Below are 27,519 nucleotides of genomic sequence, written 5' to 3'. Positions count from 1 at the left end.
AGGCCTTGTTTTTCTACCTGTATAGCAGTTCTGATAAAGATGTGTGGGAAGAAGAAGGGAAGCTATGCTGCTTAATGCAGACTTCTGGAATTGATTTTCTGCCCTAGTATTGTATTATTGGAAATAGGAGGAATTACTTTTATTTTGACTTGAAAGCAGCCTTACCAAATAGGCCATTATTTATATTTTTTTTGATATGGTCTATTGACTTGTCATGTATTGGCTTGGTAGTTTGGGCAGGTTATAAGGATGATTTTATTGCTTTTAAATTGCACAAATTAAGACAAGATGGACATCTTGTGCCTGAAAGAAATGTCTCTTTCAAATGTTTGTATTGGTTGGTAAAGCAATTCTGACTGCTGACTGGGCATGGGCAAACTTTCATAGTTCTGTCAGGCATGCTTGCAGAGGTTCAGGAGGCATTGACTGTAACTGTTGTGCAGATCGTGTACTTTATGATGTCTTCTGTATCTCTGAAAAAGTCTGTAATATGCATAACTTTAGTCAAAATGCCAAGTTTCTTATTGCTTTTTTTAATGGTAAAGAATAATTAAAGCTTGCCTTCCTCCCAGAAATTATCCTTACATTGATTTGCTTAGAAATAAAATTTTTAGCAAAGAAATGCATTAAAAAACAAATTGCTTTAGATTTCGTAACATTGCTTCAAACTCCTCAGAAGTTATTTTCGTTGGTAGCATCCCAACGTTTGGGAAACAAAGACCTACATTGTAGTGGGTGTACCTGAAACAGAGTAGTTTGCTATAGTCCTTCGGCATAGTTTCACCATGTAGATAACTGGGTTTCTTCTGATCTACTCTTCACCTAGTTCATACAAAATGAAATCCTGTTTCTACAGCACCACGTGTAAGCCAAGGAATGTGTTCATGGTGATAACTTTTGTTTTTCTCTCAGTTCTTGTCATGATTTAATATCACAATCTGCTTACAAATGGAGATAAGCTGCTCAGGTTTGTACTTTATTGAATGCTTAGATCTGTCTCAGAGGCTCTTCAATCAGAGGTCAAAATCTTCAAAATTAAAACTGCAGTACCTGTAGCATCCAATTATGTTCATGGTAGACACAGACTGTCTTTATCATGCCTATATAGATAGGCTAGTTATAATTGGATAGATTTCCACATCCTTCTTTGTACACCTGAATTTGTACAGTTTGAGTCTAACTGATACGTGAACATAGACAAAATCATTAAAGAATAATAAATCTCTAAAATGAGTACTTGCATAGTAATTGTAATATAGAATGTTTTAAAAAAAAAATGTAAGTCCACAGTTGATATTTTAAAGGAGCAATATCTTTGAAGCAAGAGTAGAGATTTGTTCGGGCAGTAAAACTCTGTTCCTGCAAATGAGAATAGACCTGAGAGCAACTTCTGTGCTTGTTCCTCCATCTGCCAAATGCAGTGCTGTTGTATCAGTTATATAGTTGTTTTGAAGGATAATATCAAGTTAAGACTCAAACTTGTTCCCTGATATCTTAATCAGTTGCACATGATTTGGAAGACGCTGCTAGAAAAGTCAGGATGGAAAACATTCTCTTCTTAGTTTATTTGTGTATATTGGGAAGTATTTATATGTACAGCCTCTTCTGCAGTCTTACATTATTGCATCTCATTGCGTTTTCTGTTATGCAGCAGCAGTTTCCTTTATTTAGACAAGAAAATAAGATTACAAAACAATTGCAGGAGCTGAAAGCCTAGTTATTCTCCAGTATAAATTACAGCTTTGCAGTTGGTTTAATAGGTACTTCCAAGGAGCATTTAATGGAAGTGGACTAAGTTGTTGGATTCTGCCTTTTTGTTCACAATGCCACTGCTTTACTTTTTTGATAGCGATGTAATTGTTTTAATCAGGAGTTTCTGAAGTTGCTGATTTGCACTAATAAGCTTTGTTCTGAAGGGATGGTTATATTAATGCTTAGGAAAATTTCAGACATGCATTTACGTGTTTAAAAATCTAGGAAGCTAAGGAAAATATAAAGGTTTTTAATACAACTGGAATGTGTTTTTGTCTTTTGTTGGCCACAAGAGATGTAATTAGCCTTAGGGCTCAGTGCTGGGTATTTGAAATGTACAGCAGTACTTCTCTTTGCTGGTCTGTACCAAACCATATTCTTGTGTGAATGGTGGAAACACAGGACGGCAGTTTTCTTAGCGTGCTTTTATGTGGTGACCAAGCCCTTGGGTGACAATTAAGAGGGCTGACTTTGCAACTGGGGAATTGTTCATTCTTTCTTTGCTAGGAACATTAGTGGTTTTCTTCTTCTAATGATGTTGCTACATCCGTTGCTACGTTGAACTTTTCAGGAAAGCACGGAGAACTAACTAAATCACTGTTCTGACTATAAATTCAGTGGGTTTAATCTCCTTCAGAAATTCTGGTACAGAAATGCAGATGAAGCAAATGAAGCTAGAAGTCAGCTTAGCACAAAGGTCTTTATGTCCAAGGATAATACCAAGCAAATAATTGTAGTCTGTATGATCAATAAGTCTAAATGAAATTATTCTAGATGCTTGCAGCCCTTCCATGTGACAGTACACTGCACACATGAATGAATAAAGATATGTATTCAAAGAAAAATTAAAATCAGTGCTTAGAAGATAAGTTCTTGCTGGCTAATTATAGTTATGTAGATAAAAATATATTATTTTGTGGTATGAGGTGGGCCTAATTCTTGTGAACCCTGTGGATTTGAATTAGTTGAGATTAGAACCTTATTTATCATTGTCTCTAAAACATTGTTCTTACTGGGTGGCTTTGCACTTGCTTATTAGCTGGGGGCGTCTTGTGTGTGTATACATGAAGAGATGTTTGTATACATACATGAATGAGGTAATAAACACCTATGTACTGTTGGTTTTTTCTTTCTGAAGAGTGTTTTGCTCTCCTTTTAATGATTTTAACAGAATTGTGTCTTCTAATGTTAGTCAGGATGGTTTCTAGAAGAAATGCTTGCATTGTATCTGAGTTTCTCAGGTGCTGGTATCTTTTACTATTTATTTATCTGTCTGCTAAATCTTGAAGTTAAATCACTTTTCAATAAATACCGATAGAGCCGAAGTAGTGTCATCTTATGTGAAAGGTGTTCCTGGTTTTCCACTAACAAGAATGAGACACTTATTCTGCTATCTCCTTTCAGCTCTCTGGGCTGGAAATGAAGTACTTGCTCTAGGTTTTTCAAGTGTTGCATAAGAAAATAGCATCACTTTTTTTGCATGTCTTTGTCAGCTGCATTTAATGTAAGACAGCTTTGAGGCTGTGAAAATAAAGAAGGTAGTATCTCCTCTGTCGGCTCTTAGGAGAATGTGGTTAGCTTGACATTGTCCTGTGTTGGTTGAGGTCACTGTGTGTTGTAGAGGAGCCTTAAGAAATCAAGCTGATAGAAGGCTGAAGTACAGTGTGTAGGTTGGTACTTCCTAGTAGTAGAGCTGCTTCTGTTACTGTGAATTTCTGTTGCTGTTAACGACAGTTAACCATCGGTGGAAAAAAGCACTATCGTGTAAGTGTTCTACTGTGTACCTTAAGATTAAGTTGATTTTCTAGTAGCGTGGCTGCATAATACTATGCAGGTTGTCCAGATGAGTTCAGTTGGCCTATTTCCAAGTTAGTATTGAAGTGATAGGAGATTTTTTCATGGAACAGCTATACTTTTGGGTGTTTAATGCCCACGCATAAAATACAGTCAGGGTATCTTGCTATTAATTGCAGTTTTGGAACTGGGGAGTAACGCCAAGCGGTACATTGGGTTTAAAGTCCCTCAGGGAAATCATGAGTAGAATTTTTTCTGAGGGCTGAGGAGACAAATTTATTAATGCTGAGTGGGTCAAGATAATTGAATCCTAAAATTTTTAATGTAATTTAGTTTAATACAGGTTTGTATATATCACTTAATTTCACAGTACATTAATTTTGAATATCTGTCTTCTGAGATTATCAATGAACCTCAGGAGTGAATAGCTCTACTGGTAATTTATTGCTATAATATACCTATTTTAATGGCTTAATCACAATTAGGTATTTTAAATGTGATATCCAGCCTTATTTTACTATTTATGGTGTTTATGATGTTCTAAAACACTTTTTTTTTTTTTTTTTTTTTCTACAGATTCTCATCTGGATCAATACGTAGATGTATCTGTAGATGCATTTTAAAACCAAGCATCTGTAGATATTTGACTTTATTAATGCTGTAGTACCACATGCAGACTCAATTTTAAATACACGTCTTTTTGTTGTACAGGACTGTTCTATTTAATATAAAAGTGGGCACCAAGGAAGCATTTTGTGGGTTAAATATTCTACAGTTTTAAAAATATAAACTATTTTATTCAGGATTAAAAAGGTTTTTATTTCCTATTGCTATATTCCTATGAAATCCAACCGCTAATATTTCTGTCTTATTTTCCAGAATAAATTTTACATAGAAACCAAGCTTAACAGAGACTTAAAAGATGACCTTATAAAGCTGTTTACGGAACATGTTGCAGAAAAGCACATTTACAACCTAATGCGTAAGTACCCTTAGTGGCTTTTTCTCATAATGGGAGTCTGGAAAACTGCATTGCTTTCAGATATTGCAGAAATCCACAGCAAACAGAAAATGGCAAATGGTTAAGAAGGCTCAAATACAAATTTCATTTGAAGGCATAGGAAGGACTGTTGTTTCTTCTGTGTTAATTTTCAACCATAAATGAAAAACAAGTGTATTAAAATTAAGTTTTTGTTACAAAATTTGTGATTTCTTATATACCACATCAAGGGATACAAGTCAACAGTTATTTTAAAATGTTTTTGTGTATGAAGTAATGATTGGTCTGGTATTTACCTTGAAGCAATTGGTGTGTGTATGCTGCATCCAGATGATGAGTGGCAAGGGTTGGGTTTTCTTTCTGACTTCTCCTGGTTAGTAATGCCTGTCTCCTTTGACTGAAGGGTTTGAGGTACACCAGAATAGTGGGAGATCATCAGTTTAATTTCATCATTTTCTTGCCGTCTGGAAAAGTCTGTGATGTAAAGCTTTTAGGCATCAGATCAGTTAGGAAATGTGAGGTCAGTGAGGAAGGTCCATCCATCACCTAACGTTGTATTTTGGGCCAAAGGCATTTACTGAAGTGTGGTATGATGATTCCTCCAAGAAGATCATGGAAAATTCAACTGCTGTTAGATTTAAGTGTGTGCGTGTTTCAGGCAATGAAAATATGAATGTGATTTTTTTTTTTTTTTCCAATGAGAAAGTAAAGGTCATGCTTTGAATGAAATCTTCAGAATGTAAGTAATGTCAAATTTCTTGCTGTGTAGTTTTCTGTGAATTGATGTAGGAGAATTAAATAGAAGCCACAGATAATGCATTGCAATGAAAGGGGGGAAAAAAAAGTACTCTTCCCTTGCTCTGTGGTAGTTACAGAATTGAAATGGAAGGAAAACATTGAGAAATCATCTGCCACCTGTCTTGCTGCTCTATATGGAGAGTGTTGTTTATGAGCACCTTTCTTGGATTTCATTTCAGTCTACTTTCAGCTTAGCAAAGCAAGTCATTTCATTACTGTTTTACTCCTAAGACTTGCATAAACTCTTAACTGATCTGACTGGTTAAACCTTGAGAAGTGGGATCTTTAAATTCAGATAAAGTATGCAAAATAAAATTCCAAACTTATGAACAAATTTTGAAGAAATAACTGAATATGCACAGTATGTGTAATACTGTTGAGGTACAGAGGAAATTCTAGTGTTATATTTTCTCAACTGTTGTAGATTGCTGATTTTCATACCAGAAAGATTGATATTTCCTGAATGATCAGAAATATGACAGGTCTGAAAATAGGATGTATATTTGGGCTTTGTGACTTTAAAACATCACTTTCAATGTATGATACTGTTTATTCTAAAGTTTTATACAGATTTGGTTCAATAGGGAAGTGTTGGTGTGTTATGAAGGAAGAAAACAACATTTTGAGCAGGCATACATAAATCAAATTCTATGATTTGTGGTCTGTACTGAAAAAATTGAGTTCTGGTTGTGCTCAGCATGAAGAAGTGCGTCCTCCAAGAAAGAAGAACCAAAACATTTGTTGAATCAGCTTGTGATTTAGACTCAAGGAATATAGTAACACCTGCTCTTGAATTTGTTGCTATGTTTTTCATGGGCAGGCATTTCTGTTTGTAGTGCCTTCTTATTCCATCAGAGCCTGGCAGCTGGCTCTTCTATCCAAGGCTATGTTTGGGAGGCAACTGTAGGGAAACTGCAGTTCCATCTACAAGTTCCTTCTCTATTTCAAATTAAAAAAGAGAAAAAGAAGTGTCAGGAAGTGAGTGTAACATACATCTGTTTCTCAGTGTTTGATACTGCTCAGGCTGCGAGGGGCTCCTCGTCGTCGTGTTGTGGTTGGAAGCAGGAGGATGCAGAAGGGGCTTCTGATAGAATGGAGAGTGTGCCTGAGAGCTTAGTTGCAGAAAATAAAATACCTCTTATTAGGTGAGAATTCTTTATTTGCAGAAAAAAATGCAGCGTAAGTGGACAAGATCTTGCCTGCAAAGCTTGGGCTTCATAGCAGTTCTGAGCTAATTTACAATTTATGTAAATTACATAAAAACATGGTTGTGTTTTTGTGAAGTATATTTACACTGGCAGTTTATCAAGTCAGTGCTTTTCAAATTAAAGTGATGCATACAAACTATGTGAAAATAACCTGGTGATTTTTCCTTATGAGGCCTAAAGCTGGCTCTTGCTGATAAGGGTGCTTTATAAAATGGCTTAGGAGAAGTTGTCATGTGCAGAACTACTTAAGTGAACGTAACAGAGATACAGCATCTTATTTACAAGAAGCCTCAGAAGTAAATAATGCAGAGGATCCCTACTTGTCAGTCGAAGAATGTTGCCTTTATTCATTCTGGGTTCCTGCAGTCATTGTCACCTCTGGTGGCTTTCTTGGGCTGTAATTGCAGTGTCCTGGAAACACTCTGAATTGTGTCTTTAAAAAAAAAAAAAACAAAAAAAAAAAAAAAAAACCAAAGGTCATTACTGAGGTCTTTAAACGTCTTCAGCTGTGGAAGTGGCTAACAGCTCCTCATGCTCCCCAATTTTACTACTACGAATAGGTAAAAATCAGTGGGGGGAGGGTGGTTTTAACTAATTGCTGTGTTATTTCCTTGTAAGAGTTTTGTGAGCTTGGTACCAAAAGCAAGGTTGCTCTATAATAGCTTTTTGTTTGTTCCATTTGCCGTGTACTGTTGTTTCTGCTTGGTGGATAGATCAGTTGCTTTTAATTACCCCTGTTCTCCTTACAGAAGCTAAACAAAGGGAGATTTGGGCTGGAATCCTGCTGTGGAAGTTGACAAGGTCCCAGCTTCTCAGTGTTGAGAGGAAAAGAAATAGTAGCTTAAACAAGTCAGAGAGAAGAAAGTAGCTTTAGAAAGATCTGTCACTTGGATTCAGTGAAGGTGAAGGGATTTTGCTGTTTCATCTCTTTTTTTGTTGTGGAGATGTACTTCAAGAGAGAGGTAATTTATGTTACAAAAGATTCTTCCTTTAAAGTGGCAGGAAAGGTATTTCCTGTGTGGGTGGTTTCTGCAAGATACTGGGAAAGCTGACCTGAAATCTGAAGAGGGCTGCTACCAGCTTCTGGTGATGTGCTTATGAAGTCTGCTTTTTGGTTGCAGCAGGTACAGATGTAATAGAAAATGACAGAAAATGAATGAAGTTATGGCTGTTGTTCTCTGCTGCATTTATCTGTGTCTGTGTTTGCCTTGCAGAGATGTGTGTGTTGTGTAGGCTGTGGTTTAGCAGGAAAGGTGTGCTGGCATGTACCTACGTTGCTAGCAACTGATTCTTATTGACTTCCAGAAACACCATAATGGCAATGAAGCAAGGGACCCTCATCTCTGGCTGCTTACTGCTATGGCATAACTTTAGCAACAGCATTCCAAATCAGGCTTTCCTTTGTGAATACTCCAGAAGAACGGTAGTGCAAAAGGTTGAGAGAAAGACTTGGAGCCAGGTTTGTAGCCTGACAGTACAGCTGTGACACATAACATGGGCTGGTGTGTTGGTTTTTCCTTTACTCCCCATGCTTCACTCTTTGGTAGTTGGATAAGAAGATGCAGGTTGACTTCTTCCCTCCTTAGGCTGGTGTTTATTTTTTCTCTATTCTAACATTGATCTCAACCTGCTTAAGAGAAGCAGCTAATCATCATCTTGACTCTCAGACAGCAGAGAGAATCCCCTGGGAGGAGAGAAGCACTCTACTTTTCTGGTTTGTTTTTTTTTTTCTTTTCCAGAAAGCATTGCCCACAGCCTTTTTATATGCTGTGTGGACTTACTCTGAAGAAGTCTTTCACTGTTTAAGCTACATCTGCATCATCAGGTGATGATCTAGAGTGTAAACAGCCAATATTCTGCTGTTGAAAACCTGGTGTTGGTTCACGTTTATGTGTGTTTTGGAGTTTTACTTCACACTTGGTTATGTCTTTTCCCGTGGATGCAGTGTTATTTGAGGGTTTGAACACAACTGGTTTAAGTTTACACCAAAAGAATTGAATTGCCATGCTCCAGGGCACCTCTGTCACATGGAGCAAAGTGCAGTAAATGGGATGATCAGCGAGTTTGCTTCGAAAGTATGTTTCTAATCTGAACAAAACCATTAATGTAGAATGAGCCCTTAAGCATTTGAAATCACTGTATTTTTCTTTCAGAGAGACACAGCAACAGCTATAATGGCAGAAGCAGTATGGGGCAATAAGAAAAAGGTGCAGCTCCGTCGCTGAGACGCTTTCCTTCTGGAACACTGCATGCTGCTCTGCCCCGTGACACTGCTTTCCTTTTCCTTTGTGTGCAAAAATCTATAGCAAAAGAGAATCTGCACAACTTCACCATCTTCATACAATTTTCTTGTTTTTTTTTTTTTTTTTTTTGATATGGAAAAATAAATGGTAGATTTATTAAAAGGAAACTTCAAAAAAAAAAAAAAAGGGGAGAATAAGTCTCTTGTGGTGAGAGTTGCTGTGTCTGAAGACTCAGAGTGGGTGTCTCAATAGGTTAAATGGGATGAGAAGATTCCTTTCTAAGGGTCTTAAAAGTAAAGCAAGGTAACACAGTACGAAGAGAAAACACTGACCCTTTCCAGTGTGTTTGAACCTAACAATAGTTGATAGTACATTTTATGGGAGTTGCAGTGTTTCTGTTGTATGAAACTTAAGGTCCTTCTCAAGATGTGTTGGCAAGTTCTTTGCTGGAAGTCACAGAACTGTGATTTGGTTTGCAGTGTTTAATTTCTAGGCTAAGATATGTAGGCAAGCAGTATCATCCTATCACCTCAATTTCAAATTTCTATTCTAAACTATAAAACAGTATTTTTTTTATTCAGAGGCAACCTATTTTTGAGTTCTTCATTAAAAATCTCATGCTCTTCTTCCCAAATATTGGAAGACACAGGCGATTGCTAATGGCCACCAATTACAGTTATGTTCTTTTCTAATGCTGGGGCATTGCTATTGCAGGATAATCAGCCATTCCTTCTTTAAGACATTGAGCTGACACATTTATGTCAGTCTGTTCTTATACCTCAGAGGGTACTTCTGCACTCTCAAGGGCAATACAGAATAGTTTGGTCAGCTACCAGTATTCTTTGTGCTCCACAGACCTGATGGACTAATCAAGAGGAACACCCACCAGTTTAAGAGTGGTAACAGCAGTGTTGAAATGGTTGTCGTGATTTGGCAGGGCTCAGTAACTGTAGAGTAACCATACTGGTAGCAGTGCTGTTAGCAGGTACTGTGCACTCATTCTCTAAACAACACTTAAACTACTCACAAATTTTGTCACTGAAGTAAACTTTTAATTAAAAAACAAAGTTCCTTTGGAAAGTTGCAGCTGTTCCTTATTTTTCTTGTTTCATGTTGCAGCACCACAAAGCGAGGAAATTTTCTAATCAGAAATGTTATTCCCAAGTAATGACTGTTGTTTAACCTGGCTCACTGTAAGGGAATAACAAAAATGTTCCCATTTGATAAACCTTCATAAAACTGTAAACAAAAAAACCTCTTCCCCAGTTCCTGAATTCTCAAAGTCCATATTTTTCCATTTACAGCTTTGTTTTTCATACTTACTTTTTAACAGCACTGAATATTTTCCATGTGATTAAGACTTGAAAGCTTTAGATTGTAGCATTTTTATTAGATATTCAATAAAGCTTTTGGGCTATACCGTGAGTACTTTAAAGTAATCTGTGGTCTCATTAGAATGCCTAGTGGCAAATGCTTAGTAATAGATCCAACTTCTTCATGTTTTTCTCTAACTTAGTTTTAGCTTATTTCAGGCTTCTGAAGAATTTAAATGACCAAAAACTATTTTGATTTAATTTCAGGAAATACAAAGGCAGTATCATGAGGGTTAAGCCAGAAGGAAGGTTGCTTTCATGCTGGAGGCTTTTAAAGACCTAAATCAGCGATTAATGTGTACAAATATATTAATACTGAAGAGATGATAATGCTCTAATATTATTATAAGGGCACGTGACAATGCCCTTAATAGCAGGTTGTAGTATTTGGTTACCCCTGAGGGGGTCTGAGAGTTGGACTCTTATCTTTGTGGTCCCTTCCAAGTGAGCTGTTGTATTCAATTATACATGGGTTAAAGTAATGAACAAGTAATACATGCTCAAGCTTCATTAGTTAATTTAATAGCAAAATAGGCAGCAGGCTTGTGAAACAAAACCAAAAATCCAATCAACCAATAACAAAACAATCTAACAACCCACATTTTGTGGACTCTGTTCATAGCATTTCCGTTCCTGTTCTGTTTGGTGGGATGCTTTGCATGGACTGGGTTTGAGAGTAAGGACTGAGATTTGAAACCAAGGTGAATGTGACATTGTGAAGGAGAAGAAGGGTGTTTGGGATCAGATGGATCCACTTGGATTCAGCTGAGAGAAGTAATTTGTTATACTGTTGAGTTGACTGTGTGAGAACTGATGAGATTTTGAAAGGGCAAAAGTGCCAGGTAAGCCTCTGCTAGTAAGCTTTGTTTAAACTGCATTGGCAGTAACTCCTTTCTGTTGCTCTGCGTCTCTGTATTTCTCACTGATTTCTCACTTAGAGCAGTGGGAGGGCTCTAACTCTGGGAATATCTGTTTCTACTCTGCAGTGTACTGTGAATATTGTATACATTACTAAATTTAAGTACTAAATAGTATACTTTGCATGATGGAGTAAGAACCTCATTAATATACTTATTTTGTAGCTTAGTTAAGCACTCAGTTCTGTTCCTGTTGAGAATTTATAATTTTTAGAGCACTGTTGAGTAATTACAACTTCGAACACGTCTACCTAAGCCAGACTTGAGCATGATTCATTAGAATATCTTATTAGTGGAAGTTCTAAAGATCTTATGAGCTAACATACAAAGCCGCACTGTTTTACTAGAAAAATTACATCTGCCAAGCAAAATTAGTATTTTGAAGTAACGTTGAAGGACATAGAGGTTTTTTTCTGAGTGGTTAACTTAGCTTTTTGTAAGTAAATCTTGAACTGCATACAGTTAAGTATGAACTTGCAATGTATCATCTACTACTCATTTAATCCTTGGGTCCTTGGTCTTGCCCCAGGTGCCCCTTGTAATTACAAAGTAACTTGAACCTTTGTTAAGGAACGGGCTGTGTGAGCACTGCTATGAGTGGTGGAGAAACTTGGTCACTGCAGAGTACATGAAGGGCTGTGGGATCAGTGACAAAAATCCCAAGGCCCTTATGGGTATTGGCTTCCCTCAGGTTAGCGGTGTTCCAAAGCATCTCATATCTCTCCCTGTACTCAAAGCATTTCATCATGGGAACCCACACTCCACTTCTTTTGATTCTGCTTCGAGTCATTTTCAAGACTGTTTGCAGGTTAATTAACTTCTTTACATGTTGGTTACTTAGTCTGTAAGATGCAGTATTAGTTCAAAGGTGCTGCGGAGGTGGTCAGATGGTATCATGGAGTCATTACTGCTGTCACTCACCCAAGGCTTTGCCTCACCCTGCTCTGTGTGCATGCCACCTCCTGGCACTGGGTCATAGAATCACAGGTTGGTTTAGGTTGGAAGGGACCTTAAAGACCATTGAGCTCCAACCTGGTGCTGTGAGCTGGTTCCGTCCCACCAGATCAGCTGCCCAGGGCCCCATCCAACCTGGCCTTGAGCACCTCCAGGGATGGAGAATCCCACTTCTCTGGGCAGCTGTGCCAGTGCCAAGGGTTGAAGGAGCCCATGCAGCTCAGGTGTTTCGGATTCTCTTTAACTGCTCCAAAAAGCAGGAGTGAAAGTCTTCATATCTGGAGATTTTTTTCTAAGGTCAGTATTGTAAAATAACAGCATAGCTTTTTTGGTGTGACTGGCACAGCTGTTTCTGTTAGGTTTAAGTAGTTTTCTCAGGATGTAATACAGGAGTGAAAGTTTTGAATAAGAAGTGATTAGGTTCCATTGCAAGGTGAGTTTCTGTGCAAAGAGCCCCATTGTTGATGTACTTAAATTCTTGTCTGTAAACCTGCATTGAGATTTTCAGCCTATCTGGAAGCATTTGGAGTTTTATGCATTCTTATGGAAATCACTCTGGAAATATCTGTTCTTACAGTTGGGTTGTTCTCCTTAAGATATTGGTATCCAGGTTTTGGAAATAGCGTGGCCTGGGTCATGGCTTTACCCCTCTGTCTGAGAGGGTGCAATAAAGGAGCCAGACTCTTGTCAGTGGTGCCCAGGGCAGGACAAGAGGCAATGGCCTCCTGCAGGTTACACTGCACAAGCTGCCCATACACACTGCATGGATTTTCCATGACTATCTATCTACAGATATTCCTTATAGAGCATTAGCCCCTTTTTAATATAACAACCTTTCTTCGCTGTCAGGAGACTAAAGAGTAGGAAATGGGCTGTAAATATGGCATTATAAAACAAATCACGTGCTGTCACCACCTCAAGCCTTCAGCTGAAAGGAGCAAGCACTTTTAAGATAGATGAATTTATTTTACACAACTATAACGGTTTGATTACTTGGAATGAGAGGTTAGGAAAAAAGCTTCAGTAATCTGTCCCTTTAGTGAGCCACTTACACTTACAGAATGAGCAGAATATAATACTGCAGGTTTTTCTTCTTATGATAAGTACTATAGTGATAGGTACAGAAGTTGGAACTGAAGAAGCAAAGATGTTTGAAAACCAGTGACTGTAGTGTGTAGGTGCAGGAGACATGCCCTTTAGGTAGAGCTGTAACAGTCGTTTCTCCTCTGCAAGGGTTTGTGTACTATTCAGTTACTTCATAGAGGTGTAAAAACAGAGACAGCAGCTGGTTTAAACCATAGTGATCTTTTTTTTTGCGTGGTTTTTATAATTCAGATGTAAGTACAAACCTCGAAGAAAGCACAGTGCAGGCTGAAGTCTGGCTAGCATTGCATAAGCAATGCATATCTGCTACTGACAGTTATTTCTCTTAGAAAAAGGTGCAGTTATTGCAATGTTTACTGCAGGGCATAGGTATCAAGAATGAAATAGAAATGTGTTTATTTATTTTTTTTTTTAAAAGAACAAATGACTCAATCTGTACAGTTTTTCTCTGCACTGTTTCATTCATTCACTTTCAATCCAGCTTCAGTTTGATGAGCAAGATGCTAAATAATACAAAGGGAGGATTGGTGACTCTGCAGGTGTTTACCACACTGGTGAGAGTACTTCTAATAATTGTTTACTTGTGCATCAGAGTACTTCAAGCCGTTGCTTGCTTGTTTTTACCTCACAGCTCCCACTGCCTCTCTGAAAAGGGGTGAAAAGTAAGTTTTCACGTTTTCATCTTACATGATTTGAGCTGAATGCTTCTACAGGAAAAATGAAGTTTTAATAAGAACTAAGTTCAAATAGGTGGCTGTTTCCTTTGAGGACATCTGATAACAAAAAGGACGCAGTTGCTGTATTTCTTTCAGACTAAAGTATGTGAGTAAAACCCTGCTTTTTAAATTAGGAAGATGGGTAATTATACTTCTCTTCATTTTATTTCAGCTTTACTTTTGGAAGCTCAGTCAACACCCTTTCAAATAACTCCATCAACCATGGCAAATATTGTGAAAGGCCTGTATACACTAAGACCAGGTAAAAAGAGAAATGCTTTAGTCTCTCAATACTGTTGATCTGATATATTTCACTAAATACATATGTTGCTGCTAGCTGTCTTCTGTGTTTTTTACCATGCACGTGTGTTGTGTTCTGTCAGTCATAATGCTTAGTTACACTGTGTAAGGAGTCCAAGGACCCAGTGGTTCTTGCTGCCCATCTCTGTGTCCTGCACAAAGTGAAGTGGTAACCACCTGGGTACCAAAGTTTTGTGGGTGTTTTTTTTTTGTTTTGTTTTTTGTTAACCCAAATAACACAGCAACAAACACTATGCTCTGAAGGCTGTAGGAAGATCTTTTTCTTGCATTCTGTAACAATAAAGAAGTTTTTTTTTTATTTGATTATCACAGAGGTTTTGAAGGTGATGCATTGAAATTATGAGTTACTGACAGCAGCTTTTCAAAAGGTCAGATCTTTGATGTAAAAAGAATGACAGTTTCTTCTCTGAAGCCATTATTTGAATGGTATTGCTTTATGCAGGACCTTAAATTAGTTCCCGACTCCATCACAGTCATCTTATGCAACAATAACTATATCTGTATAGGAGTGTGGATAGGAATATCTTACAGAAAAGCCCCTAATTCTGTAGTGTAGTGTTCAGTATTTATACAGACCAGAAACATAGTGGACCCTCCATTTACAAAATGCATGGATAAATCACTTTCAGTAACCAAGATTTACCTTTATGACAACGGGATTATTGTAACATTTTAAAAATGAAGAGCATAATTTCAGTAAACTGCTCAGTACCACAGAGGAGTATATAAGTAAGTGTAAAAGTGACTTATTTTTAAAGCAGTCCCATGTGGTTCTGCTGTATTGCACTTAATATGATAGATGTTGAGCTTGTGATTTCCTTACTATCCATTTCAGTTGGTTTCTGTCTTGCCTGTTAACTTCTCAGGCTAGTTTGGGCAGTATCATGGGCCTCATCAGATTTTGAATAGTTGTCTTACATCTGTATGGCCGTACCTACAACTTGTGAAATTTCCTCTGCACAGCTGGTAGGAAGAGCTGGGTAAAAGATGCTGTAGTCTTTGAGAGATGCAACAAGAACTGAATCTTGTTTTGATCATACGGTTGACACACAAAAAAATCCTACCATCTACTTGCAAGCATGTGAATGTTTATTCTAAGGTTTTGGGTTTTTTAAATTCAAAGTACTAGAAGTTATTTCAGACATGGCAGAAGTCCATAGCAGATCTGCTGGTAACTTCTAAAGAGTAGAATTTCACAAATGATCTCATCCATATATTTTGTTGTTGTTTTCCTTCTTACAGAATGGGTACAGATGGCACCTGCTTTATTTTCTAAATTCATCCCGAACATTCTGCCCCCTGCTGTAGAATCTGAGCTTCAGGAGTATGCTGCTCAAGACCAGAAACTTCAAAGAGAACTTATGCAGAATGGGTTTACTAGGTAATGATTACTAGTCTTCTGTAGTAATTGTGATGGACAGTAAAGATGAATACAAGTAAAACTACTGAAGGATTAATTTAAGAGTTAATAAAGAACCTTCAAAACTCAGTACCTAAAATACAGCCTAAACTTGCACGTGTTTTGAGGGCTACCAACCCTGCAGATGGGAGCCATAGCCAGAAGATTGGAAATCTTAAAGCATTTTCTTGAAATAGACTAGCTGTTGCTCGTGTCCCCTTGTCCTTTGATTGTACTTCCAGTGCACAATCATGTTCTTTTTCAGGCTTTTATGTTGGTCATTTATTTTCTCTTAGCTGGCGTTTTTTTCCATGGTGTTCCTGAAAATGTCATTTAATGACTTCTCCTTATTCCGCTTCCAGAGCTATTTATACAGCTAAGGTATTTATTTTAAATGAGAATTTCCCTTTTGAGCCTTGAGCTGAGGTGGAGGGGTGAAACAGTAGATGAAACAGTGGAAATTTTTTCTTCTTGTTCAGTCTGAGCTGTGCCAGCTGCTTTATGCTTTCTATCAAACTGGTTTGGTGGAGGTCAGAAAGGATATTGGCCACATAAGGGGCAATGATTTGTCTTGTGAGTTTACAAAATTGCACTAGCCCGTGCTTTGGTGCAATTGCTCTTCTGGCATAGCTTGCTTTCAATTTAATAAATAAGTGCAAAATACAACTTTGTAGTGGTGTAACTGACAGCATTAAGTCTGAAAGTGTTTTGCAAAGTATTCTTTGTGGTGTTGTATTTTCAGGGTGTTTGGTGTGTTCTACTAAGAATGAATGGGGCATAGAGTCTATAATCATTAAGAGATAAAACTGAAGTGCAGTTGATATATTTGCTTCATAACATTTTGCATTGATGTTTGATATGCGTTTTGCCATGAAACGCATTTCAAGATGTAATATGCTGGTTACATTCCTATATATAGCTGTATGTGTATATATGTATTTAAGGGTTGTTTTTTTTGTAATGAAGGAGCATGTCAAGTCTGTTCTATTCTGAGTTCTTTGCTCTCCTCTAATTAAATCAAAAAACTGGGGAATGCAGCACAGCAAAGAGTCTTGAGCAGTGTTAATGACCTGCCAGGCTGCAGTTGGAATTGTCAGTTGATCAGCACCATTACGTGCTGTTGCTGCAAAAAGTGGGAACACAAACCAATCACTCAGTGGCATTTCTCTTGTGAACGACTTTAATCAAGGTATACTCAGCAAGTCTATCACCCTAGGACTGGTTTTAGAGGAAGAACACTTTGTATTATTAGAACTCCCAATTTCAACCAGTTTCCAGCACTTAAGTGTGGAGTTATAACTACTGTGATGAAAACATGTTGCAGTCTCTATTCACAGAATCACAGAATTGTAGGGGTTGGAAGGGACCTCCAGAGGTTGAGTCCAACCCCCACAGATTCAACAGCAAGGCTATCATCACGGAAAGCTTGGGAAAGCAGCAAGATTTTTCAGCTTTGAAGAGCTTGTGTGCATAAGAACAAAAGGAGGCTTACAGGGAGATTGTGGGGTTTTCTTTTTTCTCGTTTTTTTCCCTACATGGGTACTAATATTGCTTTGAGTTTTCAAGGAGGAATGATGTCAATCTGCATTTGTTGAACTCTGCAGTTGTTGCAATATTCTCCTTGGAGAGGGAGTGCTGTCAGCTTGGACTGACATAAAGTCTGTTTGTTGGGTTTCCAGGCCTGCCTTAGTGCCTTAGGTTGATAGGTGGAGATTTCTCAAAGTTTTAAAATTTCTCAACCAAACCTTCTAGAACTAAAGAAAGCGACTTTATATGTGACTCGAGGAAAGTGCTCATATGCACCATGATATTTATCTACATTTTGTTAAAAAATACTGTGAAATTGAACTATTTTTTACTGATTAAGTTAATAAAATTAGCTAATACTTATTTTAGTAATCTGAAAATCCTGAAGTCATTTTGTGTAACTCCTGTGTTTTTATAGTTAGTTTCTATAAGTCTATAAGAAGTTGATTGTGCTGAGGTATTTTGTTATTGTTTTCATTTTGGCAAATGAACATATGTCTCTTGCTCCTCTTTTCTAGAGGTGACCAGTCACGGAAAAGAGCTGGAGAAGAGTTATCTTACAGTAAGTATGAATCTTCAACTCTGATGACATTACTGAGCTGGGTATAGTTCCTCCCAACAAATAAGAGTAGGGGATATTTACCTGTGTGTATTTCTGTACCTTCTGAACTATGCTGTTTGTACTTTATAACAAATCTTGTTTCCTTTTACAGTAGACTAGTAAGTAGGCTCTATAGGCAGGTTAAGAGGTGATAGTCGTGGCTTTATTTGGCTTCAGTGAGAGTTGACTGTATTGCCCAACAATCTTGTAAATATTTTGCCAGGAGATAATTTAGTCCCATATATTCTAGATTAGGATTTAAGTATGGGGTCCTGATTGCTTATCATTAAATAGCCCTGGAATTTGGTAATAGTATCTATTTCTGGTGCTGCTGTTAATTTCAGCCTGTTTTATTGCATTCTCTCCACTAAGATTCTTCATGTCCTTTCAGCAGAGCATGTTTGCTTCCTTTCTGACTGTAAAATGTTATACAGTTCTATTATGATTCTATGATTATGAATGCTTATTACAAACTGAAATACATGAGTGTTTATCTAGTGTATCATCTTCAGGTTACACTGTTAATGTTTTGCAGGCAGTGCTGTTTTTAGGGTGGTTGGGGAAGGAGGGCAAAGAACCTAATGTGGAACCTTAATGTGAGAATATCTTGAACTTTATTTTTATGATTTCAGATGGCTCATCAGCTTGTGCAAGCTCCAGGGGGTACAGATAGTGAATATACTGGATCAGCTTCTATTCCTAGCCACAACAGACACTGGAGGAGCGCAAGTGATATCCGGAGCCTTCTTTGGCAACTGATGATACTTGAGCTCTGACATGAACTATGCCTTGAAGAAGAACTTTGGACTCTCTTCTTCATATAATGTCAGTTGCTGCTACAATTGGGATGACTTTGAAAGACGTATCTCCTTGGTCTAGTCTCTCAACAAGTTCATGCTCTACGATTATTGTGAGGAACGCACCTTGAAAAATAATCCTTTCGAAGTGGGAATGGGCAGCCAAAATCAGCAGCTTCCAAAAACATTAGAATGGAAGAACCTTTTTTGCACTCTTTTCTTAATATTAAGGACGTTCTTAAAACTAGTTAACATGTCAGTGAATTAGTTTTTAAACTTCAAGGTATTTTCTGGAGCTTTTGATTAAATAATAGGAATAAATTTTCATTATTTTGCAGTATTTGTTTGTTAGTATAAAAATCGTCACCTTTTAAGAGTTGGTCCCATATAAATGTATCTTCTGTCAGGGAGTCTTAAATTCCAGGTTTTTTTCTTATTTTGAACTCTGCTTTCCTGTATGTTTGTACTCTGTGCCTTCAGCTTGTGCACTTTGCAACTTTATAGACCATATTTTGTTACTGCAAAATGTGTTCTCGAGGAAAAACTTGATGTGAACAAACATGCTGCAAAGTTGCACTTTTCTCTTGCATCAGTAGGAGGTGAATTTAAAGAGGAAGGAAGAAAAGTTGAACGTGTTACCATCACTAATCATGACTCAGAAGTTTGTCCCTTTTCATTTTTTGTATGTATTAGTGTTCAGTGCTGGGACCAACTCTTGTAGAACCCCTCTCTAACTCTTCATTGGCCTCTGTAATTGCAGTTGTTTGAGATGTGAATTCCAGACTGAAGGAAATACCATGATGTATTTTAGGCTGTGTCATGTGGAAACATTAGTTGCCACGGCTAAATTTTTTAGAGTGGATCATGGAGAAATTCTCCACTGTAGTAGGTCTGTAAACTACATCTCCGTCAGCACAAACCAGATTTGCACCTGGTCGATCAGTGAATACCACCTTTCCAAGATCACTGTGTGTTTCCTGTGCCATTTCTCCTGGTGCAGGGATGTGATGGGGGTGTGATGGTGGATGTAGTCAGAATCAGGGAGTTCAGAAGTGGTGTAACGCATGCATGTGTACCTGCTTCCAGTCCTGTGTGGGCTCAGTAGGATGTCCAGCTGAGCCCAATTCTAGGAGGTCAGGACCTATGGTCTGAATCCTAATGATTGTGACGTGAGATTTTATCCATACATGGCTGATGTAATTCCTTTGAGGGGAAAAACATACTTGAAAGAGCAGTTTGACTAAGTTTTTTTTTAATTACTATGGATTTATTTTTATCACTTTTAGTTATAAAGGTAAATGAGTTGGTAATATAAAATCTTTCTGAAATGAAACAGTTTTTAGTTATGTCTTGCACAACTCTTATTCCTGTTTTTAAAAAAAACAAGACAGAAACCCCTGTATGCTTGCATGTATTCATTCTGAAAAGCAAGAAAAAGATTTAATAATAATATGTGCGGCAGGGATAAACTTTTTCTTTATGCTTTGTAGCCAGACTTAATGTGAGTTTAATGTTATCAGTTTCACATCAACCATTTTGGCAATACCTTTAGTTTGGAGGGGGGGAGAAAGTGGAGGAGGAAAAGGACACTGTGATTGACACCATGATTGACAGTCTGATTACACCTATGTATGGCTTTGCATGCATGCAAAGAAAATTTAATTATGAGGAAGTTTTAAAATTAAAAATGAGTGCATTAGTGTTTTGCTTTCCAGAGAGAGCAATGCCAGCAGTCAGACCTCGTAGCTAACAGTGGAAAAGCAAACCAAGCTGAAGAGGGATTTTCAAATGCTTGTAGCATTTGTTCCAACTTTCTTAAGTTGCCACTTAAAAAAAAACCAGCCACTTAAGTTGAAGCAACATTAAACAGAATCAGGTATATTTGTTGCTGGTACGTGGTGGAGAAATTAATGAGTGCTAGGAGGGAATAAAAAAAGATTCGTCAGCTTCCTGATTTGTATCAGTTTTGGCTTTAAACAAAAATAAAACCTCTGGTAGTGTCCTTAGCTTTAAAAATCACTCTGCTGAAACGACAACACTCAAATTCAGAGTAGATGTGTTAACCTGACCTGGTTAAAGTCTGTTTACAACTTCATTCTCATTCACATAGTACGTACAGTAAGCGAGCTCTATCATCTTTGTCGTCTGATTACAACTTTTTCTGTTCTTCAAATGTTTTTACTGGTTTAGGTTTGTAAATAACATAGTGCTTTTGCTTCGTTTGAGGCAAGAGTTTTAACATTTTATGTCACATTATGCTTGGGGCACAAACTTGTAGCACGGCAGTTCCTTCAGAACAGAAAGCATTCCTGTCAGCGTGGTTCACTTCATATGCACTACAAGCAGTGCTTGGATGCTTCTCAGTCCTGTGCAGCATTCTCACTCGGCCAACATACAGGAGATATGTTTGTTAATCACTGTATTACGTTGTAAATTTGGCATTAAAAATTGTGTGTTTTGGCATTATTAACATAATGCTGAAATCGTGTTTGTCTAAGACTTTGTCATTGTGACTGAGCATGAAACGGAGTACAGCATACTATACTAAATTGTTTCTCTGTAAACTTGCATTTTACAGTAAAACTAACTCGGCCACCTTGAGCATTGGTACTGTAAAGCCACAGCAACTATGAACAGCATGATCCTAACTGCAGTATTTAATTTAACCAAATAACTTGTGGTAAATCCGTTGCATCTGTAGCTTACTCTGTTAAGATTAAGCAGTAAAGTTGGTTATGCAATGGGTGTCCTCTCTATGTTGCACTGGTTCTATAGCCAAACTTGCTACATTAAAATATTTTTAGATGAATTTCAGTTCTTGATTTTGAAAGTTGAAATATCGAAGTTCATGATGATTGTGATGGCAGGGGATTGCCAATATATATTTAAGATGGACTTTGATACAAATTATAAAAGGGAATCCACGTAGATAAGCGCTGGTCTCTTCTATAGTTGTATTTCCTTGATGTCTTTCAGCAGTTATTGAGGAAGTATTTGTAAAATGAATGGTTTCAAGCAATAGTCTTTTGACCTCAGGTTTAAAAACAGAATAGCCAGTAACACAAAGATCATGCTCTGAGTGACAGACAAATATCTTTCATGTGTACTGTGGCAGCCCTGGCGGAAGGACTGTTTTATAGAACTATGGAATAGTAAAAGAAACACCCACCTACTTAAATCTCTACTCTTGTCATAACCCCAGCTCCTGCTGAGAGAAAACCAAAGGTGTTTTGACATCTTGAAATGCACCAGGTGTCATGCAGTAGAGCTCGCAATATGTTGGTTTGAGTATCTTTAGGACTGGTACAGTTTCTGACTGCAACCAGGAAGTACTGCTAGTGAGGAATGGTCTCTGCTTGGGTTGTAAACTTCCTTATCTGTTCTGCTGGGATGGTGTGTGTAGCAAAAATGCTAAGTAGTGGCTTGAAGCAGTGATTGAACACCTGGTGGAAAGGCAGGGCCAACCCAGGGGGGCTCAGGGGCATGCAGTGCAGCTGAGTGACCAGAACGGATGGAGCCAGGATCCACCCCTTCCCAGCCTCATTTAAGGGTTGGCAATGGAGGTGAGGAGATCTTGCTGGAGATCCTTGCATGCTTGAGGCCTTCTAAGGGTAAGCAAATTTTTTTTTTTTTCCCCCTGTTTCTTTGTCTACAGCTGCTGTGTTTGGGCTTGTCCTTACTTGCTGCAGCCTAGGACTTTGCTACCCTGCTATCATTGCTGTGCTTTCCATCAAGTTATGGCATTACAGGGTGGTAATGTGGGAATACTTACTGTGATATTAGTTGGGTATAGTAAAATGTGCCTCATCAGAAGGCGGCTGGGCACTGGAGGAGGCTCTCAGGGTAATGGTCGCAGAGCTGAAATAGTACTTGGATCCTGCTCTCAGACATGGGATTTGAAGGTAGATTCTCAATCTATAGCTATTATGACTTTTGTGAAAGGAAATGAAGGTTATATTTAAAATTTTATCTCTAGCTAAGAGGAGAATTAGTAGGTAATCCTACTAAAGCCTTCAGAAGCTTTTTCTTGAGGTGTTTCTGGTAGAAAAAGTTATTTTTTTCATGGCAAAGCTATGGGTATTTGCCTGTTGGTCTCCAAGGTAATGGTATAAGACAGTAGCACTGAGGGTACTGCGCTTGTAGCACTGCAGCACTTGAATTCTGGGTTTAGGTAAATGATTTTTATTTTTTATTTATTTTTGGCTTACAAGCTTCAGATAAAGTGACAACCAGGGAAGATGTGTACTGGAGTAAATTTCCCAGTAACTGTAGCAGAGGAAGTTTTGTCCAATAGGACATTACTTATGTCATCAGTTGGTGTGATATGGTCCCAACAAAATATTTTTATGCTCCAGTGCCTGTTAACGGAAGTTGTTCGGAGAACCTAATCTTCTAATCTTTATTGGTACATAAATACTCTGCCTTTGGCTTGGGTGCTGAGCCATGTCTGAGGGTGGGTGGTAACTGTTGAGTCTGAGCCTGAACCACTGATTGAGCACCTGGGGAAAGGACCTGGGAGCACAGGTGGGGGCAGTTCAGCTGACCAGAAGAGCTGGAGCCTGGCTGCAGCTCTCTTAGACCCCATTTAAGGGCTGACCGCCACTGGGGAAGGTTCTCTTCCTGGAGATCCCTCCTTGGTGAAGCTTTCTCATGTGAACCTAGAATCTTCTGATATGGGTGAACAATCTTCTTCCCTTCCCTTATAGCACCTTTCTGGTGTGCTAGTCCTTCTGTCATCACACCTCTGTAGCAATGACTTTCCCATTGTGTTGATCTGTCCGGTTGCTACAGAGGGGAACCTCAGCTTCTGTCAGGGGGTGCAGGAGAATGATGCTCCAGCAGTACAAGGCAGACCACCTTGATGATCTGGCCTCAGTTGAAAGCTCCCTAACAAAGTACTTCACTGGGGGGGGTTGGGGTGGAAGGATTAAATTTGAGTATTTTGACCTAACCTGAGTGACTGGTTTAAGGGGATTCCAAAATTTCATGGGCAATGAGCATTCCGAAACCCCTTCTGGCTCTCTCTCTCCCTCTCTCTCTCGCTGAGGTGCTGTGGTGCATCTGCTTAGGTTGAAATTACTGTCCCATAGAAGCACCTCGTGACTGAAACTAAATTACTCTGAGCATACACCCAGAAAGAGTCTGCAGAGGCAATTACCACGGAATAGCTGTTGTACTACAAATTCGCATCTTATCTTTGCAGTAACTGTGGCAGATAAGGCTGAGCATCACCCTTGAAATGGGTCAAGGTGTGAAACATTGAAATTGCCTATTGTAGATGCCTGACATGAATTTCCTCTATGGACAAACAAAAATTTCAGCAGTTCCCACATAGCACTGAATACATATCCTTCATGATTTCAGCTGTTGAATCTGCGCATTGCTAGCCATGGCATGCTGGTACCAGAACCACTCTCATTAAAGGAGCGTGAAGCAAATCTTGCCAGGCAAGACCTGTCTGACCATGCAAGGAAACGGGCCCAGTTGGTTCCTTTTTCATGAATGGATTCTGTGTTCAGTCTTGAGGAAACACCTACTGCTCCCTGTTGCTTTTTGTAGCACGTATTTTTCAAACTACACAACTTTGACTGCTACACACCTGTAGTTCCCTTGAAGTTCCCTTTAAATTTTACTATGTAAAGATAGTGTGGTATATAATCATACCAAGGGCTTTTCCTGCTCTGTCTTGGTAATGGCTGTGGTTGTCTTAGCTTGTGCTCTGCTTTCATGCTGACGATGGTTTGATCTGTTACAATGAATGTTAGGCAGAATTTCATTCAAGCTATGGAACCATTTTCTTAAAGTAGAGAGATGCATCATACCTAGTGATTATTTGATTATAATATAAATAAACTAATCATTGTATTTGTTCCCTGGGTTACAACGTCTGCAAGCATGTTCGAGTCATTGTATGCCTTCTAGTTATGGCTCCAGTTTTCTGCTTCAGAGGATGTCATATTTAAGTACAGATAAGCAGGGGAGATCCTTGAGCCATGCTTCTGTTCTGAGTATTCCCCCATGCAGGTATTGCGACTTGAAAAACTGCACATGCTCTTGTTGATATAAATCCTTTATCTGATTCATGGTTTTATATGAAAGTCTTTCCTAATAATTCCCACCGTAAAATTTGTCTTTCCTTAATAACTGGTGCTAATGCTTCTTAGAGCTGTCATAGTCCCAAGATCTCATTTCTGGCTAACTGCAACTCAGAGCTCCTCCTTGTGAATAGAAAACTAGGATTGGGTTTTTCTGATGTGTCATTTTAACATTTGATATAAAAATGAGTGATCTGAATTGCTTACCCTGTTGCTTAGTGTAATGTTGTGCTATAGCTCTTTGTAGCCAATCTTCATTACTTCCCTGGGTGCTAGTTTTGCTGTTTCTCTTTTTCAGCTTTTGGTGAGCACAGCAGTTGGCACATGGTCTTCTGCTGGTCACTTCTGTCTTGCAAGAGCTGCCTGTGCCTACTGCATGGCTTTCAAATGGCAGTTTATTAATTCAAGCTTCCCCATTATTGCTATCAAAGGCTCTTGCTGCATGCTTGCTGAATGATTTGCCCTAATGTTAACCCAGCTATGTTTATTGCCACATGAATCCGTGGCCATTCTTTAAACTATAGAATCAAGCCTCCATCATTCGTGCTCACTGTTTTAGCATGTAGGTGTTGCTGGACAGACTCGCGTCTGAGCTTGGAGATTACTAATTCAAATGGGAATTTGTGATACCGTGAACTGATCCTGCTGGTGAATTGGGAGTTACCAAGTTGATTTCCTTCAGTAGAAGTAAATAGGAGAGACGTCTAGCATGAGAATACTTCATTTTATTTAGCGAAGAGTTGCTACACTGGAAATTGCACCAACTACTGCAGATTCTCTGAGATCAGACTAACTGATCATCTGGACTTCATGATTATCCATTATAGGATAGCAAGCAAGCTTGTAATTTGCCAAGTCATCTTGCCAGCCCAGCAACTCGTCTTCTAAGCACCTGTTTGCATCTGAAGATCCAAACTGAGCAACTTGATTATCTTTAAGGTCCCTTCCAGCCGAAGCCATTCTGTAAGCAGGGCAGTTCAGCAGCAGCTCAGCTGCTGTGGCTAGTTTGGTTTTGCAGTTATTGTTGCAGAATGTTCTCCTTCATCTACAGGGTGCTTTAATTCCTTGTCATTTAAATTGTCTGTCACCACACTTGCACCTTCACATGTTAAATTAAACCACAGTTGGTGTTCAAGTTTCAGGAGTTGCCTTTGAGGTGAATTTATTTGCCAGGGCTGCTGTGTCTTCCTGGAGTGTGTCATCTCTAGGCTCTGCTGTAAGAAATCAGTCATGGCTTTCTGCTTCTGAAATGTCAGAGAGAGATGGGCACAGCTGCTCTGAGCTCTCCAGTGCAGTGTGGGAGGGCAGGGTGAGCAGTGGGACCCACAGCCGTGATGCATAGCTTTTAATTAATGGTGTAACAGCAGTGTGCATGTAGCCCCTGGCTAACCTTTGGGGTTAGGGGCTCCTCTGCCTTATAAGCAGGGAGACAGAAGATTGTCCTTTGCCCTTGGATTTACTTAACTAAGCAGGTAGGTGTGTACTGGGCACTGGAGGACATTATTAGTTGTACCACCAAATGGTGCTTGTTTCAGTTCAGCAGTTCCCAATGCAGAACAAACCTCTGCTCTTAAATTGGTTTAGCAGTAAATCTCTGGTTGTATTTAAACCATTTCAAATCAATTTATTGATTTTGGAAAGCATTCTGGAAGATAATGCATGTGAAGCTCATTCTCACTGGAGCTAATTTAACTTTGGTTTGGGCTGCATCCTCAGAGTGAGTGACTTCAAGCTTAGCTCAATCTGATGAATTCCTTTTGTGTTCAATACAAATGCTTCAGCGATTATTGAGTTATTTTTCTTCATCCACGAGCTATCTGTGCACAGGAAAGAGGTCAGATCTGGCTGTTTTTAATTAAGCCAGTGTAGCTTTAGTTATGTATCAGTCAAATTGAGGCTCATGAATACTGGTCTCTAAGAATTTTCAGAATTTCAGAGATGAAAATACAGCTGCCAGGTCATGTGGAACATGACAGCCCATGAACACAGAGGAGGGAGTGCACAAGGTGTGTGCCTTCATAGGCTTAATTTCAGCATCCTTTTGCCTTCTCCAAAGCATTGCCTGGATTCTGTCCGAAGCTCATAGTTTTCCATGTAATGTCAAATGCCAAGACTGTATTTCAGCTCAGCAGCATCTTCTGAGTTGCAGCTGCTGAGCACCTTCAGAAAGTGCTTAAGGCTGAGTTGGATGGGGCCCTATGCTGTCTGATTTTGTGGGTGGCAACCTTGCCTGCAGCAGGGGATTGGAACTGGACAGGTCTTGAGACCCCTCCCAGCCCAAGCCATTGCATGAGATCCTCCTGCTCCACTCCTGGGTTTGCTGGAGTAGGTGCTCAGGGAAGGGCAACAGTGCAATTGTAGGGCTCTGTCCCTTTATGAGGAGAAAGATTATGACCTGAATTCCCCTGGGCTTAGTAATCTCCCTGCAGTTGCAAAAGCAGGTTTAATTGCTCTCTTCTACATGGATGATGTACTGGCAGTCATTTAGCAGAGTGGCATTTTAATTCCCCTAAATTGTCATGTTGCAGAAAGGATTAAAATGCTGGTAGCTTGATGTTCCAAAACAGATAGAAATCTGTTATGAAGAATGATGGGAGCGCTGCCTGTGCTATCCCAGGGTGGAACTGCCCCATGAAATCCCAAAGGCTGGGAGTTTTGACATAAAGTGTTTGTTCAGTAAGTGCTCAAGTGTGTGACTGCACCCGCTGTTGTGCAAAGATGGAAATGGCATTTGTCTGTTCCTTGAATGATACACCAACCGAGTAGGGATGTTGTGTGAAACTGTGACTCGAGTGAAGGGTTCTGCCATGCTGAAACTGGGTTGGACAGTAAGTTAGGCAAGATAATAGAGTTTGCTGGAGTTGTGGCCCTCAGAGGATTCAGGGCAGATCACTTCCTTCAGCACGTAAGGGTGGTGGAG

The 27,519-nt window shown here is 38.9% G+C and overlaps 1 protein-coding gene across 1 annotated transcript in view; it reads left to right on the top strand.

The window, feature by feature from the left end:
* CACUL1 (CDK2 associated cullin domain 1) overlaps positions 1 to 18,380 on the top strand; it is a gene marked incomplete at both ends in the record, with an annotated part of 37,364 nt that extends 18,984 nt beyond the window's left edge. Inside the window, 5 exons of the mRNA XM_079535652.1 lie at positions 4,426 to 4,528; positions 14,032 to 14,121; positions 15,423 to 15,561; positions 17,625 to 17,668; positions 18,340 to 18,380. Of these exons, the coding sequence (XP_079391778.1) occupies positions 4,426 to 4,528; positions 14,032 to 14,121; positions 15,423 to 15,561; positions 17,625 to 17,668; positions 18,340 to 18,380 (417 nt within the window). The remainder of the gene's footprint in view (positions 1 to 4,425; positions 4,529 to 14,031; positions 14,122 to 15,422; positions 15,562 to 17,624; positions 17,669 to 18,339) is intronic.
* Positions 18,381 to 27,519: the final 9,139 nt, after the last annotated feature.

This window comes from Tetrao urogallus, assembly GCF_951394365.1.
Source record: "Tetrao urogallus genome assembly, chromosome: 5".
Lineage (NCBI taxonomy): Eukaryota > Metazoa > Chordata > Aves > Galliformes > Phasianidae > Tetrao > Tetrao urogallus.
Note: the sequence above shows the minus strand (reverse complement) of the source record. Positions and strands in the feature narration are given on the sequence as shown.